Source organism: Lissotriton vulgaris, chromosome 7 (genome assembly GCF_964263255.1).
Source record: "Lissotriton vulgaris chromosome 7, aLisVul1.2, whole genome shotgun sequence".
Taxonomy (NCBI): Eukaryota; Metazoa; Chordata; class Amphibia; order Caudata; family Salamandridae; genus Lissotriton; species Lissotriton vulgaris.
The window spans coordinates 24,306,317-24,326,514 of record NC_141695.1 but is presented as its reverse complement, the minus strand read 5'-3'; the positions used below and the strand labels follow the sequence as shown (position 1 = coordinate 24,326,514).

General features: G+C 42.2%; 1 protein-coding gene across 1 annotated transcript in view; it reads right to left on the bottom strand.

The window, feature by feature from the left end:
• The window catches only part of LOC147700553 (C-type lectin domain family 2 member D-like), a 28,765-nt gene extending 8,836 nt beyond the window's left edge, over positions 1-19,929 (bottom strand). Inside the window, exons 1-5 of the mRNA XM_086929121.1 lie at positions 19,671-19,929; positions 11,116-11,220; positions 5,794-5,844; positions 1,792-1,940; positions 509-612 (exon numbers count right to left, since the gene is read on the bottom strand). Of these exons, the coding sequence (XP_086785247.1) occupies positions 509-612; positions 1,792-1,940; positions 5,794-5,844; positions 11,116-11,220; positions 19,671-19,929 (668 nt within the window). The remainder of the gene's footprint in view (positions 1-508; positions 613-1,791; positions 1,941-5,793; positions 5,845-11,115; positions 11,221-19,670) is intronic.
• Between the last annotated feature and the right edge of the window lie 269 nt (positions 19,930-20,198).

The following is a 20,198-nucleotide window of genomic DNA, read 5'->3' as shown; positions in this document are numbered from 1 at the left end:
TGCCCCACCGTAACTCCCTCCACGAGCCGTCGCTGCGTGTACGCACCACTAAGAGCACAAGCCACCAGTGGTACTGTGACACTTCCCACACCTGATCCAGGATCAGCCTCTCTGGACAATGGGAAGAGCAAAGACGAACATTCTGGAGAAGCAATATATTTTGCTGCAATTGTGAGGAGACTGTGTTTACGAAGCAAAAGATCCAGGGAACCACCACAGGACCCTACAATCTACTTTTGGATTTTCCCAAAAAATATCTCCAAAGCTTACTGAGGGTTCCAACTCTTATCCTCTTTGGAGTGTATTACAGTCCTACGTCTACCTAATGAGAATCTATGTAAACTCCTCAACTTGCCGAAAAGTGTGGACTTCTGATGTTGGCACTCAGTTAAAGAGGGGTAGGGCTATTTGAATGCAGGCCATTGGCCATGGAGTAATAGTGACCTGGAGAGGACTACAACGGTTACTCTTGTTAGCTTTACAGGAAAGATCAACAAAGGAATCTTACATGTCGGGCCTTAAACGAGAGCCGTCCGGCCATCTCCATTCCCCGTCCTTATTCCGGAGTCCAACCCAGTAATCCTTGGAGTCCTTGAAACGGGTAACGATGGCCTGCAACCAAAGATCAGACTGGTTAATGACGGTGGTCACTCAACACAAAAGTAGCACAACCGAGTATTGATACAGCCGGTAGTCTTGACAGGAGGGAGATACAGGTCTTAAAATCACAAGAAAAACTCCCCGTTCAACACAGATATAGAGGGGCGATACTTTTTATGCCCATGAAGCCACCATGTAAATGCTCCTTACAGGGCATCCTTAGATGGTCTCAACAGTGTTTAGAGTCTGAAGACTTCGCCTTCATGGGGTGAGACTCCGCCTCCAGAGGGGTGAGACTTCGCCTTCAAGGTGTGAGACTCTCCAACCGCCTGTACTGCCACTTGCAACACCAATAAATGTTTTATCACATACGGGCCCATGTGTTTTTTCATCTGCTGCAACTTTAAAACATTTTGGAACATTTTGAGAGTTCAGGTGTCAATTATTTTCATTTTTATTATCTTGGATTTTCTCTCTATCAAGATAGTTATTTTTTGCATGTTTCAAGAAATGCTAGTATTCTTCTGATAGTCCCATGTTTTCTGATACAGGGAGTCAACCACCAGCACTACAGATTCATTGTACAGAGAGGAAAAAAGCCTCAGACAGATTTAAAAACACTAATTCTTTTCTACCAGGAAAAGTCCAGAGACACCAACATGAGTGATGATGTGTCAATGTTTACTCAGGCCTTGTGGGATGATAAAAGGCCCTGTCTGACACCACATACATTCGCCAATCACCAGTTTTTGGATAAGTGCTATTTAATGGTTAATTTTTGTGGGCTGATTCACAAGGACATTTGCATGTGTAAGTTCAATTTGGAGTGCAAATTCACTTTTCCAACTCATATAAAGAGAATTAACACAGATATAGAGATACACTCCTGCACAATATTATTCCAGAATTCTACATGTGTAAATCCACTTTCAGAGGTTGTGGGTACTCAAACACTTCTGCACACCCCAGTTCGGTCCCGAAACAGTCAGATATTCACTCTGTCAGGGACAGGAGTAAATCCATTGCCAGGGTGGGAATGGGAAGAGAAAAAACCCCATAAAATGGTAGTGCCGTCGGTGATGGGGATTCCCCAAGGGGGAAAATGTAAAAAAAATAATCTAAAATTACACACTGACTGGTTTACGTATACATATCTTACTGCTACAACACTGTCATCCATCATCGGCCTACCTTGTCCTGTAGAGTTGCTATTGTAGACATGTTTGAGTTTTGCGACTCACAGAACGCGTGACTTGCATCCCAGGACTTGGTCTCGTTGGAAAACAGGTAGCACTTTCCTTCATACCACATCCACCGACGCGGGCAGGGGGGGTCCAGGCCTCAGAGGGGACAGAAAATAGATCAGGACCTTGAAAAAAACGTACTTTGTTCTCAGTCATCTAACCGTGGAAACATTGATGTAGGAAACCCTCTTCTGAGCATCATTTCCCTATAGAGAGACGGGGCCGAGTAGCCTGAGCCACACTGGAGAGGTGCATGCTGGGTAGGACTGTGAACAGGGAGCTGGAGCTCTTCAGGGGAGCTATGATGAGGGGTAAAAGTAATGGTCACTTTTAAAACTATGAGAAGGAGGAAGGAAGCCGTCTCTTATAAGGGCCAACTGAATAATTTTTTCCACCCTAAATTGACACTTTTCACCAAAATATGTTTGTGCAAATCAAACATAGGAGGATATGTTCACTTTATTCATCAAAGGCTCAAGAATATTAAAAGGCACATTTTAATAGTATTTCTTTAAATGTGCGTCTGAAAGGACTTTTTTGAGGTTCAGAAAAAGGTGACAATCTTCCTACAGTCACAATAAATTCAGATTTGGTTTGCGTGGGTATACATTTCCCCGGAGGATACAAACCCCGAAATCACATTAACCACTCAAACTCCGCTACTAATACTCCCCATATTCAATAGAACACACCACATCCAAACACCACAGACATTCGTAAGAATATATATGGCTTTAACACGCTTATATAAAAAAATTACTCCACTTTAATATTCTATATCAAATATCACCTTCATATTAAAAACATGCATTTAACACAAAAAAGAATAAAATACAAGGATTATAGGGAGAACAATTAAGACATTCATCAGTCTTCATAAACCAGCAAATCTGCTTTTTGAATCAACAAGAATGTTAAATCTGGACGTTGTTATTATGGACTGTATGCATGATATTTTTTTTAAATAAGGTAACTAGTACCACATGAAGTTATGGAATGTATATGGTTTAAATTAGTCCTCAATTTTGATGGTTGTTTCATTCTGGCATTTTTTGAAGACCACGGGGTCTTGACTTAATGGATGTATATATTTGTGGAATGTTTGTTTATGTATTGTCTTCTGTCATAGATTTTATATGAAATATTTTGGGAGAAAATCTAAGTAGTCCTGAAGAAGGTGGTTATTAATAAGAGTGTCCACAGAAACATGTTGACAAAACATTAAAGCAAAATCTGATTTGCACAGGTTTTTTTAAATATGGGATATGGTATTTTCATGGACCCATGTTGATATAAGTCTTAAAATTCAGAATATTGTAACTTTAATATGAATGTAAGTAATGATTTGTTAAAAATATTTAAAAAAAAAACAATTGCATTGAATGACAGGCTAATCTTACCCTAAGAGTCAACATATTTCACAGAATTGTTTAATTATATAACTAAAACATTATTGTTTTAACTCCTTCACTGCGGCGGCTATTCCGCCGCAGCGCTAACGGTCACGGGCGGGCGCGCGGCTCACCCGCGCTGGTGACAGAACCGTTCCGTCACGGCTCGGGGGTGAGCTGTGCTTGTGACGGAACGGTTCCGTCAAGGCCCCGCCCGTTTAATTAAACCCGCCGCGCAGGCGCGAAATCAGCGCCGCGCAGGCGCGGCGGCCGGGCCGTGACGGAACTGTTCCGTCACCAGCACAGCCCACCCGAGGGGCGTGACGGAACGGTTCCGTCAGCAGCATCGAAGGTGTTAAAATATTGGTTTTTATGTACTCAATACGTTATTTTACCAAAAATAGTATACTTGGAATTAGGACAACAAAATTGTATCTTCCTCCATCAACAGCTGTAGTTTCTGAAATAATTGTTGAGGTGGTGTAAACAGTAAATCTCCATCCTCCAAACTCCCCAGAAAATATATGAACTTTACTGAAGATGTGTGGGAGTGGTGTTATATATCTGCCCCACTTTCCCCTACCCCCAAATATACAGACCTTTGCCGGTGTTTATGGCACTGAAGATAGAACTGTACATCTGACTCCTTTATATATGCCCTGTCACGAAGGTTTTTGGAACTGCAGATAAAAGAGGTAATGTGACCCCCTCCCCCCAAAAAGATGATCTTTCCCCAATATTTGTGGGACTGGAGTTAGAATAGTAAATCCCCCACTCCCCAAAAAAAATACAGTCACTTTCCCCAATGTTTATGGAGCTGGAGTGAGAGGGTAGGATTAACTATTCTAACTTCATATGCACTTTCTCCAATACTAGGAGAGGGCCTTCATATATTTGTGGGACTGGTAGTAGAACAATTAGTCTGACTCTCAAAGGTATATGCACTTTCCAGAGGTAAAAGCACTTTCCCCAGTGTTCATTGGATTGGAGTTAGAGGAGTAAATTCTCCATCTAAATGCATGTACTTTCACCAATGTTGGTGGGACTAGAGTTACAATAGTTCATTTCACCAACGTTATTATGTACTTTATTCAATGTTTGTGGGTGTGTTTAGCATAATATGATTTAAAAATATGTTATTTTAAAAACGTTAGTAGTATATACATTATATTGATAAATATTTGTGTTCCAAAGTTTTACATAGTTTAGTTTTGTAGAATTCAAAATAATATATTGAATTAAGATACTTTTTAAAGAAGTTTTTCTTTATAAAGAGCTTTTTTATATTTATACTTTATATTTTTTACGCTTTCAAAATGTTCATCTATTTTATTTACAAATGTATTTAGTACTATTGACATATTGGTCTCCTTTTTTAAATGGAGTTTTAAGGTAATAGCATAGCAACATGTAAAGGGAAATTATAAAAATAACTAATCAAAAGTAGAAAATGCAGATATTTTTTAAACATGTCAGTGTATATGAAAAACAAAGATATTGCATATAGAGAGATTGATTTAGTTAAACATGCATTTGTTACAAAAAGATATATAATATTAAATTACATCATTACATTTCATTTTATTAATTAGAATATTTTTTCATATTATTGTTAAACTAGATTTAAAAAAACTAACTATAATATGGTTAGGCCTGTTCTAAATCTATTTCCATTTATAACAATACTATTTTTCTGCACTCTATATTATTGCAGGAAATGTTTTTGAATTTTGTATATTCATATTTGCAATAGTTTGGGTAATTTACTTTTAAGCATTTCAAACCTGAATTTTTGCTAGCACTATTTTGAATACAGTAATTTTTATATCACAATATTTTTCTTTGTTCATTTTGAGTTACCTCAGCGCAGTACTCCTCTTCAGAGCCGGTAGTGGGTACCTTGGTCCTGCCAGCTTCATCAGTCTGCATTTGCACCTCTCCCAAAACGTACATGGTTTCTGCCTACACTATGGAGACCCAGTGTTCACCATTCAGCTTGCCACCTTACCAAGCCAGGGATTCCCGAAATGACAAACATACCCCCTCTTAAATGACTTAACATTTGAACAGTTCTATTACCAGTGCGGCCCCTTCATCAATAGACACGAAACAATTTTCCATGATTTTAGAGTTCAACTAATTTCACTAGACTTTGCAGATTGTCTGCATCCAGGTAATTTTGGTCACACTTCCATACCCTCTTGGCTCCATTAAACTTAGTATCCCCTTTTTGAACTTTTCTCCATAATGAGTTTTAATAATTTTTATAAGTTTGAATTTATCTCACCAGACAGGCTGTCTTCTATTTCTATGACCATGTGCTACAAAAGATGCATTCATTGTTGGCTAGGAGAAGCTTATTTTGTCATCTTACGCAATCCTACTCTCTTGCTACCAGTCTTGAAGTCCAAGTCTATTAAGAATGTTTCGCTGTCTTTGGAGATGGGTGGAAATCCTTACAGTGCACTAGGTCTACACTTAACGAACTCCATGCCGGGTGTTCCTCTTTAATGGACCTTTTGCTTTGCAATACAATTTTGAAATAATATGATACTTACTACTAATAGTGTCTGTGATGCATTTTCCCCTTTCTTGACCATTCTGCTTTACTGTGGTGGCAAAGAAAACAAGCATCAAGAGGAATTATTTTGAGTTATTTCTAATGCAATGCAATAGGATTTACATTTGAATATACTCCTTGTTTTATTACATCACATAGCTCAGCTCCAATTAAGATATCCAAGGGCTACAAACATCTAGCATGCCAAATGCACAGACCCTTCTAAATTCCCTGTCAATATGTTGTCAGATTAACTGATGCTAAGCAGAGAAATGTAGGTCCAAACATTTGAAACGAGTGCTAAAGACATGGAGATTCTTTCATAAGAGGTCAGCGATGCAATTGAAGACTGAATTTGGAAACAATGTTTATGTTTCTTCTAAAATGTAGTCCATCACTGTCTCAGTAGGGAGATAATTTGTATTTTATAATATACATTAAGGTAATTCTAACTAGTTAAACTTCATTAAATGTCCCAATTTCTTCCTGTAGGAAGTTCTCTGTCCCAGTGGTAAAGATCTCCACCAACAGAAGGAAAATTACTAATAGTAATCTTACACTTGTAAATTCAGATGTAGGAGGCTCCACCCCCTGTATTGGAGTGGATGTAGAGAAGTAAGTCTACTACACCTGGAGGTAAACCTCCACTCGTAAATAGCGAATAGTAAAAAAGATGAGAGTTACACCTAAGTGTGGGAGTAGATCTACAAATGTCAATTCACCTTTGTGAATCAGGCAATCAATCTCAGGGCCTTATTATGAGTTGGGTGGTCTGAATAACGGTAGCAGTTTCCTAATTGTCCTATTACAACTACGGTGATCGTGCCGACCCGGGGCTCTCTGCAACTGCTGCAACTGCCGGGTACCACCGTTCCCTAGCGGTTGAGCAGCAGTTCTGAGGCTGCAATATGCTTGGCGGGACCGCCTGGGAACCGCCAAGCATATTAGAACATTGGAATGTGGAGCACTACATTGAAGACAATGGAGTGCTCCATGCTTCTACAGGCCGACAAAGGCCCGCAAAGCAACATTCTAATGTTTTCACAAAGGCCTCTCGGAGCCCGAGGGGATTTAAACCCCCTCGGGTTCCGAGAGGCCTTTGTTTTATTTGTTAGAACATTCTGCCCTCTAGTGGCAGAATGTTCTAATAGCCTTGTAGCCCTCCGTAGCTGGGCTATACCGGCTATTAAAGTCCCGCTCCCTTGTTAAAGGCCAGATATTCATCAGTCAGTGCTTTCCATTCTAAAACGTTTTTCACAGTTTGTCAGTCACTGCTTATCACTCTCACCAGTTGTCTATGCGTCTCAAAATTGATGGTCATGGGGCAAAGTTTCAGGCCGATCGCAATGGAAGTCAGGGTTGGACGCAGGTGCCGGGCTTGCCACAGTCAAAATTTTACCTTTCCACTTAAACACTTTCCGGGTTCTTTTTCTTGTCAGCAGTGAGCTCGGTGGGGTCCTCTGCAGGTAGAGGCCAGCGCTGGGCTCGACTTCAAAGAATAGGTGATGTCAACTATCCAATGGAGAGCCTTGGTTCTTGATGGCATTTGAGGCTACCCACGTTCCGGCAAATAGTGGGAGACTATGAGCCTCGGACTGTTCCCAAAAACGTTAGATTTTTCCTTTGGCTTGCAAGTTGCAGTTCTTGAGGGAGAAAGAGTACACTCTAGCCCCAGCTAAGGGTCCAGGATCGGCGAGACACCCCTAGGGACCAGGACTATTTCATGGGGTACACCAGTGGAGTCTATGTCAGGTCCAGTAACTATTGGTCAGCTGGCCACTTCGCAGGTACGGGCTTGTTTACCTTTTGTGGCCCTAAAGCTTCACTAGCCTTTGGAGTCCACTCACTGGTCCTTTCAGACAAGTGAGAGCAGGTCCACCCCTTGAGGTCTTTTGCCGCGGGTTCAACAGCAGGAGCAGCCCTGCGCTTTCTGAAATCCTGTGTTTGTTCTGTAAGTGAAAAAAATCAATTGGGGAAGTGTAGAGGAGATGATAGAATCACCCTCCTGAGCTAGACTTGTAAACAATGGGATTCTATCAATGTGAGTGGTGACTAATTTTATATGATTTTGTATATTTCTCTAAACTCGTGAATACACTGCAATGTGAAAATTAGGCCTCTCTGCAGGTGGCAGAATGAGGGCACTGTGTGTTTTTAAAATACCCCTCACACACTATGAATCCCATAGTGTCATTCTCCCATCATTGGGGTCTTCCCGTCCCTCTACGGGGCGGGGCGTGCTTCGACCTACGAGTGACGCTGGAGCACTTATATTTCTGACCATAGGCTATGTGATGTGATGAGGATAGTGATATGTGTTAGGAAGTGTAGGGACCTATTTACGTGAATGGTAGTGTAAAAAAAGGGTTAAAAATTCCCTGGCTAATCGAAAAAATTAACTTTAATGGTTTCGCAAGCTGGGAACATTAAAAGGGGGTTAGTAAGTAGAATTACAAGTGTGGTCTACTTTGTCGACATGACATGTTTCATAGGCAGACCCCTCCTGCCTACTCATCAGGACCTCTGTTGATCTCTACAAAAATACTCAATTCTAAACTAAATGTTAAATGCCTATGGTCCCAAAACTTAACAGCAAAAATCGGCTGCTAGGTTTAGCCTCGGGGCTTGAGTTGGCCTTTAGTGAGGCATTATCATGAAAAAGACCTAATATGGTCTATTTGAAGCGTGGTGATAGGGCCTCATGAACCTGCGTCTTAGGGTGATTAGTTGACTGGTTAGTGACCGCATGCCTAATCTGGCTTTATTCCATACCCTTCAGCAGCTCCGTAGATGTGGGCATCTACGGAGCTGCTGAAGGGTATGGAATAAAGCCAGATTAGGCATGCGGTCAAAAATGATGTGGGCTATTGTCAAAAATGTAAGTGCTCCCGCGTCACTCGTAGGTCGAAGCACGCCCCGCCCCGTAGAGGGACGGGAAGACCCCAATGATGGGAGAATGACACTATGGGATTCATAGTGTGTGAGGGGTATTTTAAAAACACACAGTGCCCTCATTCTGCCACCCGCAAAGAGGCCTAATTTTCACATTGCAGTGTATTCATGAGTTTAGAGAAATATACAAAATCATATAAAATTAGTCACCACTCACATTGATAGAATCCCATTGTTTACATGTTCTGTAAGTGCAACAGGTGCAGTATTCCTAGGTGCAGCTTTTCTTTCCGAGTTCCATGGGTACAGCAGGTGCAGTCCTTCTATTCTTTCAGCGTCCAGGTATATTCTTGGGCTGGTAGCCAGAAGTGCCACTTTTATAGCAATATCGACTTTGTGGCTAAAGCGGACTTCCTAGCCAATGGGCCAACAAGTCCCACGGGGCAATCCTACCCACTCTTACATCATTTCCTGTAGGGGTTGGCACTAACCAATCCCACAGTGAATCTCCCAGCCCAAATCCCAGCTGTTGGGACCCTTCTTCCCTGGATCATAGCTAGAGGCCCACCCTTGAGGTGTGTTGAGTATAATTAGTTAGCCCTGCAGGGGAACCAGTTCTGCAATAGGCTATCCCATGTTTGGGAGAGATGCCCACCTGTCTATCTACACAAAGGGGTGGGCAGGCTGCAGTATGATTCACATTTGCCTATCAGAGGTGGTAGCCTCTTTGAAGCTGAGCCATCTGTGGCCACAACCCTCTGGCCATCCTGATGGAGGAGGACGCACCTCCTCCCATTATCAGACTTTTTCTTTTGTGTTCTTGAAAGCACTTCACACCTCCTGGTAGGAAGTCAGCAGGCTGTCTAAGGTAACAATTGCAGTAGTTAATCAGAAATGGCTACTGGAAGTTTAGGGCGAGAAAGTGGTGACTTCCTAAAGTCACCTTACTATTAAGTTACTCTATATTGGACTTCAGCAATGAGTCAGTTTTATAGAAACACTTCATTTAATATCTTGGAGTTCTACATTTGGCCGTCCCAAATGGAAGTTTGCACTTACCACATTGGCTAGTGAAACTTCTTTTTAGCAAATGAGGTGACCGGCCTTACTACAGTGAAAAAAATATTTTGAGTTTTCACTGTCAGGACATGTTTAACACCAAAGAAACGTGTCCTTTTTAATATTTTGCACCCTGCCGTCAGGGCTAATAAGGCCTTCCTGAGGGGACTTATACATTTTTAAAAGGAAGGTTTCGACTTTGCAAAAGGGTTCCTTTTGCCAAGTTGGGTTGGCAGTTCAAAAGCTGCCCGAGTAGGTTGCTACACCAGACCTAAAGCCATGTTTTCTCTTTTCCACTGCATTAGTTGCACAATAAGTGCTGCAGGCCAGTAGTGATATTTAACTTACTATAGCCCTGGGTACACGCTGTACCATATAGTAGGGAATCATAGGTAAGTTAAATAAGCAAATCAGGGATTAGCCCATTGTACTTACACTACAAGGGTCTCGAGACATGCAATGGGGTCTGGTCATCTGGGCCAGAGTACTTTGGAGTTGAAAAACCAGCATCATCACTCCAATAATTTGGGAGGTGATCTTACCAAAATATGTTCTCTCTTGCACCTATACAAAGTCCACATCAATTGTGACAGCTGTCTTGTAATGAATAATAAGTTAAATTAACTTTTAGAAACTTAACTTTTCCCATCCTGAAGTTATTGTAGGCTAATTTGCATTGGCTCGCCAGCTTCTCAAGCCAGTCATTATCCTTAAATATGTGTTTAGAGGATATAAAATGCCTCCCAGGCGAAAATATTATGCTGCCCTGAATGGGCAGAGATAACTCATCTGAACTCCACAGAATATGTAGGGTAATAATACAATAATACTCCACTTTTTTACTCAGTTAATAAGGAATGTAAACTGCATCCTTCAAAGAAATGATAAAACTAGCGATCAAACCATCAAACATATTAATGGCAGCCGTTGTGTGGATGCCATTGGAGGGTACTAGGTTGCTGCATAGTTAGAATGAAGTGCCTCCTCCCATGTGTGTTTATCGATCAAGCAGATCATAAGTTAGTAAAACGTGGCTGCATATGTTCACTCACAGTGGAAAGTCCTTCGCAAAGGCTAAGTGGTCATCTTTCATTTTATTAATGCTGTATTTAATAGGAAAACTGGCACTAATGAGGTGAAATCTTTGCCCAGGCAGTATTACTATGTGTAAAACTTACAAAATACTGAATACTATCAAAATTGAGCCACATAAGTCAGCTTTTCATGCCGCATAATTTAGTCAACTCTGCTGCATATTTTGGTGCTCTGTTGTTGAATAATTCCAGTGCCCCTGGTTATGGTAGACATCCTCGTATGCAGTATTTGGAAATATTGTCTGTGCCTTGAAAGAACTGGTGAAATACTTTACCCAACATTCCTGCGAGGGTGACCACCACCAGAAGGATCCCAAATGGTGCGGCGAGCAGAGCCCAGCGAGGGATGGATATGGTGCCGAGCAGGTAACAACAGTATCCTGAGAAGAGAAAGAGGGACACAGAACAGATCAATGACTCCTAGTGCACAGTAAAGGTCACTCATACAGGGAGGTTTACCAATTCATAGCGCAACACAGTACAAAAGTCAAAGTTGCTGAGCCACATTGTGCTAGGGGGAGAGTGCAGGACAGCCCCATATCTGCCAAGATATGGTGTTGCTACTTTCTTTCTCAGCGCTGGTGCACCATTAGGGGTCCTAGTGCAACGCACACCTTTGCACCATAGTGCACAGGTGCATGCATGATGTCTAGCATAGGTTTTGTACAGAAAGGGTATTATTTCAGTAGAAAATACTATGTTCAGATTAGTTTATAAACTTTTCTCAAATCATATGGGTGTCGTACAATGTAGAACACAGGCACTGTCTGAAAAGTTAGGAGAAATAAAAAATATTTCTCGTAGTTAGAACATGGCTCGAGGTGTTTCTTTTTTGGTGCAAGGCTCGGTCTCATATTATTGTCCGCATTTTAAACATATGAATTCTTATAGAGTGAGGGCAGTAGGTAACGCACTTTAGAGTAAGTAAGGAATGTAATCTTCTGATATTTGAAATGTTAAAAACCATTTAGATGATTTCTGATTAGACGCAGAACTCAAAGACTCTGGATTTGAAGGCATATGTGGGTCTGAAGATTTTCCAGCGACACCTTGAAATCTTGCTTTGAGCCCTGAAGAAGTGCTTTTAAACAGCGAAACATGTGTTGGATGACTGCATTTGTTGGGCATTGACCAGGAGTAGCACACACATCAGTGTATAGTTTAACAGAAACAAATAGACAAAGAATTTTCTTATTTCAAAACAAAAAATGTACATATAAGATAGGAATAACATGGACATAAAACTGATGAATCCAATTGATTATGTGTACATCTATGAATTCTTTTGACTTTTAAATAAATACGGTTTTAAAATGTTGAGAACCCAGTTTTAAGAAGATCACTTAATTTCTCCCAAGGATAAAATGTGTTTGATGCAAGTTTAAAACTTCTAGCAAAACCAATTAACCTATCAGACCAGTGCTCTCCAAGGCCTGATAAAAGTGCTTGACCCCTTCACTGCTAGGCCTTTTCCCTCCTGTGCAAAGCCTTTTTTAGGCTATTTGGGGTAGTTCGCGCTTAGGCCCCTGTACCTTTTTGACCACATAAGGTATCCACACCATATTTGCGTCCTTTTTTCCAACATCATGGGGATTCTAAATGTACCCAGGGTTTGTGGATTCCCCTGGAGGAGACCCAGAAATTAGCCAAAATACATCTATTTTTTTTTTTTAATGGGAAAAAGGGCTATAGATTAAAGTGTCTGGTTTTTTCCCTGCAAATGGTATCAACAAAGAGGTTGTGGTGCTGAAATCACCATCTTCCCAGCTTTCAGGGACAAGCAGACTTCTGTCAGAAAACCAACATGTTTGACATTGTTTTGTCATTTTTCTGGGACATAGCCTATTTTTGCTATTTTTGTGCTTTTAACCACCTTCCAGTTAATAGTAGAAATGGGTATGAAAGCAATAATGGATCCTGGAAAGCTATACATTTTAGAAAAGTAGACATAATTCGGAGTTCAGAAAGGGGTCATTTGTGTATATCCTTCAAGGTTTCTTTATAGAAACTAACAGTTGAATATAAGAAAAATTGAAAATTAGTTGAAAAAACAGACATATGTGTCAACGTTTTCACCTGTAACTTCTTCTAATTATGACAGCTGTTTGAAAGCAATATACCGTTACATCTGCTGGACCTTGATGGTTGTGAGGATATATAGAACTTGTAGGTTCACCAAGAACCCGATTAACCCAGAGCCAATAACTGAGAAGCGTCTTGGAATTATGGGAGAGGTGTGGCGCTGCGGCCAAGGTGACTGACTCTGGAATCTGGGGATCACGGTTCGATCCCCGGGGCCGGCGGCAGATTCGCCCAGCACCATGTGACTCTGGGCAATAGCTTGCTTAATCTTCCTGACGGCCCCCAGTGCCTAAAGACCCTAACGGGTGATGGTTTGCGCTTTAAAAATGTGGATTATTATTATTATTGGAATGTTTTTTTTATTATGTACCGGGTATATAGCAATTAATTTGGGAAAATATATACATGGTAAAATCGGTATGAAAGACACCTATGTATTTCTGAAATTGGAACAAAATATAGAATTAGCAAACAGTAGATATTTGCACATTTCCGAAATTGTGAGGACCCAAATTAGCATGAGAAGGTCATTTTTCAAAATGACTTATATTTTTATACATTGTCTTTCATTTGAAACGCAGAAATACATTGAATGTTGATAGGTAATAACAGTTGCTCTACAACTCTGTGTTACCCAAAGTCTCCCGAGAAAAATGGTACCTCACTTGTGTGGGTAGGCCTAGTGCCCACAACAGGAAACGAGCCAAAATTTTGAATCCCAGCTCTGCCAGCACCTAGGGAAACCTAGCAAACCAATACATTTTTCAAAACTAGACACTCAAGGGAATCCAGGATGGGGTGACTTGACTGGCTCTCATCAGGTTCGTTTACCCAGAATCCCTTGCAAACCTAAATATTTGTCCAAAAAAATACATTTTCCGCACATTTCTGTGGTGGAAAGTTCTGGAATCTCCGTGGATCCACAAAATTCCACCCCCCCCCAGTGTTCCCCAAAGTCTTCTGAGAAAAGTGGTACCTCACTTGTGTGGGTAGGCCTAGTGTCCACGACAGGAAACGGCCCAAAGCGCAACGTCGACACACCACATTTTGGTGAACGTAGGCAATTCTTAAGGATTCCCTTCCCAAGAAGCAGACATAATATACAGATGTCGGGACTGTCTCCTCTAAGATTACTGTTTTACAAGTATTGTTACTAGGCGGGTCCACAACAGCTGGGGCACCGTGGCTCAGACCAGGCCTTCATGCAACAAAACAATACATTTCCACACAATTGGTATAGAATTGAGAGAGTTGTTGAAGGAAAACTGGTGTACAGAGTGACATGGGGCCACATTTTAATCTTATTTTATTTTGTAATTCTTTAAGTCTTTGTCATCTAGAATATAGGTCTAATTGTTGCAACCGGGGTGAGCAAGGGCCACCATTCTCAGAATGCAATAGTTGTTACATGAAATGCCACATTTGGAACATGGTGTGGACGATGACTTGGGAGTCCGCTGGTAAACAGGCAGAAAAGGGGCCCTCCCTTTGGTGGGTCCTTGTCATGAGAACAAGCCATCTGGCAATGCTTGGAGAGACCAACATATCGGACGGGAGGTGGTTCCCTTCCTACCTCATAGTGGTGTACAGCAGCATTGTAACACTCTGCAAAAACTCCTTGTAACCAAGACCAGTGAAAAATCCATAGGCAAGAGGTGACCTTATAAAACCGATCCGAAAAAAGGTGAAAATCTGAACCAAGAGGTTTACTAATCTGGCACGTGTGCAAATGTCGTCATTTTAGGAACTCTCCACGCTTTCCCAGAGTACTCTTGTATACCTTTCAGGAGTTCTCCTGTAAAACTTGTGTGAACTCCTACTTGTGTGCATGTGAAGAACTTTCTGCATACACAATTGAATAAAGAGTAAAATTCCATATGTGAAAAAGCCTTCATATTTTGTCCAATTGCACTTTTTTCATTCCCTCTTTTTCACTGCAGAAACATTTTCACTGTGGTGAATCCCTTCTGGTACACCCTGCAAATTTTGGACGGTTTACCACCCTATTCCCTTCATGGAAATGAATTGAAGAACAGAAGAACATGTCTGATTGTTGACATGCTGGGAATGAATGCGGTGGGGGTGAAAGCATACAAAAACCCACACACACATAAGTATGTCTGTCAGTGTGCAAAAACATTATGGGAATTCCTGCACTGACACAACCACTCCCTAATACATTATGTGTGTGAAAATCTTTGCACTGGTCTTTTTTTTTATGAGTGGATATCCATTTTTTGTGAATACGAAGATTGGCCTTACACTGAAAAAAGAATAGCCATTTGCTGCTGTTTCCGTTGTTATATATGCTGTCTGTCTTCATTATTTAGATGGTCTAGTGTCACCCTTCTTGCACACTAGGGGGCCTATTAGGATGGCGGACGGACCAGCGTCCGTCCTCCAACCCCGAGGTGGAGGGACCGTCCGCAGGGGCAGCGGCGGTCCCTCCGTGCAAATTAGGATGTGACCGCCACCCTGGCGGTCACATCCTGTATATGTAACATTGCGGCAGGTGCTGCTTTGAGCAGCACCCGCCGCAAGGTTAAATATGCATGCTTTCCATTTGCATGCACAAAACGGCAGGCACCGCGCCGTGCCTGCCGCTTTGTACATGCAAATGCTGGGGGGTACCATAGGTACCCCCCATGTGCACCCCCCACCCCCTGAAACCCTGGGGGCCCGCAAGGGCCCCCCAGAAGTTATTGTCCACATGCTTTTCCACAGAGGTAAATCCGCCGCGGAAAAGCATGTTTTCAATCCCATTGTAATTTGGCTGGCAGTGTCTTGCAGACACTGCCACCAAATTGTGGCCAACACCCCGGGATCAGCGGCGGACGGACCTGCCGTCCGCCACTGATCCCACCGCCATCATAATCTGGCGGAGGGTGTTCTGATGGTCTGCAGCGGTGATTCCACATCCTCCGGGCCGGCGGTGGCTTCCACCAGCCCGGAGAATGCGGAATCACCGCAATCAAAATCGACCCCTAGGTTAGGTGCCCAATTTAATTTGTGTACCATTTAATGTCTTTGTTTTTACAAATATGGTTTGGTGTCTTTTTTCATGTGTGCATGATTTGGTGCCTGTCTTACTTTCTGCATACGTTGATGTTACCTGTTGTACATGTAGGGTTGGTGTTTATCTTCATTTGTTCATGGTTTGGCACCTTTATTTTTGCATACATGGTTTGGTGCATTTGTTCATGCACTGATTTTTTTCATTTTGTGTGCAGGATTTGGTGTCGGTCTTCATTGTATCTGCAAGAGAGACTGATCTACCCGTAGAAGAACACTAGAATCTGGACCTCATCAAAAAGAGGTATTTAATTCTCTTTAGGTGGAGCCTAGACAGCCCTGTCCTCATGTCCTTAACTTTTCAGGCAAAAACACTCATTGATTTCAGAACAATAAGTATAAAAGAAACAAAGCAGAAAAGACGGTGGACTACCGTTCCTGCACCTCTGTACCAGTTTCACCGTCTGTATTGGTCCCACGCAACTATCCCAGACACCAACCATCCTATGATGCCGCTGTGCTCCAGATCCTTAACAGATAATTGAAGGGTGTGCATAGGATGAAAAGAGTCCAAGGATTGAAAGTAGAATTTTCAAAGTTCTTTATTAATCAAATTTGTAAGTAGGTTCAAAACAGAAAGTTCAGCCAACGCGTTTCGTTCTTATAGAGAACTTCGTCAGGGCTGAAAGTGATAAAGACAAACATCAATATACACAAAAGGAAAGATAAACAAAAAACACTAAATATAAATGGAAGAAGGGAAACACAAAAAAACGCAAATAACATGGAAAGCTGATCAAACATTGATCGATGTTTGTCTTTATCATTTTCAGCCCTGACAAAGTTCTCTATGAGAACGAAACGGGTTGATTAAACTTTCTGTTTTGAACCTACTTACAAATTTGATTAATAAAGAACTTTTGAAAATTCTACTGTCAATCCTTGGACTCTTTTCATCCTACTTACGCCCTTCAATTATCTAATAAGTATAAAAACGTTAAGGTAACCATGTTGTTCCTGCTTGCATTTCACATGCTTTACTTAATCTTGCATTCCCTACGAGTGTTTGCTTTTGTCTCCCCTCCCGTATAACCCATTTTCTGGTACTCCAGCGCCCGCAAGGCCATACAAATGGGAATAGCGATATGCAAATATGATCAGTCCACTGCAAATAAAAAAAACAAGTATAAAACATTGGCAATTTCAACAAGAGCTCTAACTTTCACAAAAGCGAGACAGATTCCATTGCAAATACTTGTTGTGTTCTGAGATGAGCTCAGTGAAGAACTCAGGGGTGGGGGGGTCATGTGTCACTGATGTGAAACAACGGGGGCGGCAGTGCCGGCTCTTGGGCGGTGGGAGCGGTGCCACCGCACCGGGTGCCAAGGTCAGAGGGGTGCCATTTGTGCTCTAAAAGTGGCACTGCTCAAAAGCCTGCACTGTCGAACACTGTTGTCCCTCTTTCTTTTCCACAATGTTAATCTTCGTAGAAATAGAAGAGAGGAAACAGTAAACAGATCACGAGGCATGCTTTTACCCACACCCTGCAGCAAAATATTAGTTTGCTTAGGAGCCAGAAAATAAAATAAAAGGTTTCGATTGAATGTTTGTGGATTTTATTTAATTGATCTAGGCACAGAGAGCCAAGCTCCGCTCTCTACTCGCACTATCAGTATGTCTTCTTATCTCCTTGATTACTAGAGACAATCTACACGAGCTCAATTTTGAGTAATTCACTTACAGTTTGTTAATTAAAACTAAGTAAGTTGTAGGCAGGGCCGGCTCTGTTGCGCTGCAACATAGGTTATGGTTTGAAAAGCACCTGCTGCTGCATTCTTTTCTGACAGCAATGTTCAGGCAACAGTAAACATGTCACGATAACTCCAGGGATTAAATGTTTTTTTTCTGGAGAGAGAGATGGGTGCTTTGTTTAGTGGAAGTTTTGATTCATTGTAAGGTAACACAGAGGGTTAATGTGCCTGCTGCAAAGAATGTGGACCATGCACATCACAAAGAGCATATAATATAAATGTCAGTAGGTTACTGCTGTTGTCAGAGAGATCCTTTTGTTACTTGCAGCTTATAAATTAAAATCCTAATGTAGAACGGTGAGCAATTAACGGTCATCAAAGAACTGTATGAAAACTGCATGGTATAGGTTACAGCCTTATGATTTTTCCCCAGTCTTTCATTAACCTAATGTTGCAAAATGGGTTTATTTGGGCAGAAATCAATTCTTATTATTAAAGAGAAACCCCAACCACAGTGTTAATATTTATATTCTAAGTCTGTGCTTCTCGAGCCAACACTCCTAAACTATACTGCCTACAATTATGGATGACACACGTATAATTGATTCAGTTGCGTAGAAAGGGAGGTGAGGGCGGTCCGCCCCAGGCGGCATGAGATTTGGCAGCGGTGGCCTCCCCTGGTCTTACCAGCTGTCTCGGGACGGAAATCCCACCCACCCCCACAACTCTTCAATCGGCCACCGCAGGGCGGCAAATGCAGTGACCACCACGGGCAGTCAAAGGGCTAGCTAGACTGTCTCTGTGTAGATAGATATAAATTTTATTGTTTCAATTAATTAAAATTGATATAATAGAGAACCAGCGGAGATATTCTAGCACTTAATTAATTCGATTATGGTCGGTATCTATTCAACAAATAATAAATACCACATGAATAAAATAGATTTAAAATGTTACATTTGACGCTAAAGTAAGTAAAACAGTGCAAATAGTCGGATGTCAATGCCTTGAATTAGTTACAATCCCTGATTAGGCGATGATTTAAAGTTTTTTCATTGAGGGGCAAACTTTCGCTCATTTTTGAGGGACCTAGAAAAGTTTCAATTGCGACTGTGCGGGTACGTATTCTGTGCTTTAGCCGCGAGGAATTCAATTAAAGTGCAATGTGCGAGGCATTAGCTAACAGTTCTTTCACCTTGTGTGAAAATTTCGCAAATCTTGCCAGTTCCGTTGGAATGTCCAAGCTAAAGAGAAGTTCCATCGCATCTTGACATGTTCGTCTTCCATGTTTTAGAAACAATGGCTTTAGTAAAGTGCGGGGTGCCTGTTCTAAACAGTGGCATATGAAAACTAGGTGAGCCATGGTTTCCTCAGACTGTTGGCACAGTCGGCAAATACTGACCACCTCTAATGATTTCCAGCGCATGTTAATGTCTTTTATCGGCAGCAACATAAGTCTCACTGCTAGGAATCGCTTTAGGATTAACTTATTTAAGTCAGCGTCAAGGTAAGGTTGCTTTAGGTGGTCCGCATAGGAGATGACAAGAATCCTAATGTTACTACTGGAGACCTAATGTTACAACTGAGTAATACGTGGGATGTAAAGGGTCTGACACCCTACACTAGTATGATTGGTGCTATACAACTAATTTAATGCTTCTGTGAGGAAATCCCTGACGCAGGTATTCATTGGGGGGGGGCACCAACAAACATTGTGGCACAGGGTGCCACCAGTGCTAAAGCTGGCCCTGGGGGGGCGGGGTGCAGGCCGTGTAGTAATTTAAATCACCAACCGGCAGGGGTGCCAATCAGAAAGCAGGTCAAACCACAACCTCTTTAGTGAGGTTTGTAAAAACAGGTGAAGGTACTTCTGGCAAATGAGATGCTGCGTGGCCATGCCCTGTGCTCGTCGCCACTGTTATATACTCTTGACACAGGTTACATGGGGGTCCCTTAAACATTGACTCCATGGGGTGGGGTCTCACCTCTCACGCCGCCCTCGTGCTCCTCCCGGTGGTGGGCTCCGGGCCCCTCTTGCTGGGTCTGTTTTGGGGTGATGGGCAGCCGTCGGCCCCCCAGCTCTGCATCTGGGCTCACGAGCACCTTCACGTCATCACTGGCCACGCGGGAGGGACCCGGGGGGCTGTGGAAAAGCCCCCTCTGCGTCCCCTGGAGCAGAGCTCGGGAGGGTCGATCCTCTTCTCCACGGCGCCCCTCCTCTTCTGCACGGCGCACCCTCTGCATGCCCGGTGCCCTCGTCTGCATCTTCCACAGCGCCTCTGAAAACTTGCGGACGTGAGGAGAACTAGGCAACGGAGTCCACGGCTCCAATCACATGCCAGAAATTCACGCACATTTGCATAGCACTCTTCTCTCGAAAGCGCATGAAGTACTAGTACTTTTCTCACACGCCCTGTTTGTAGAGCGCATGCTATGCAAATGTGCGTGAATTTCTGGCATGTGATTGGAGCCGTGGCCTCCGTTGCTTTGCTTCCCTCGTTGACACATTTCTT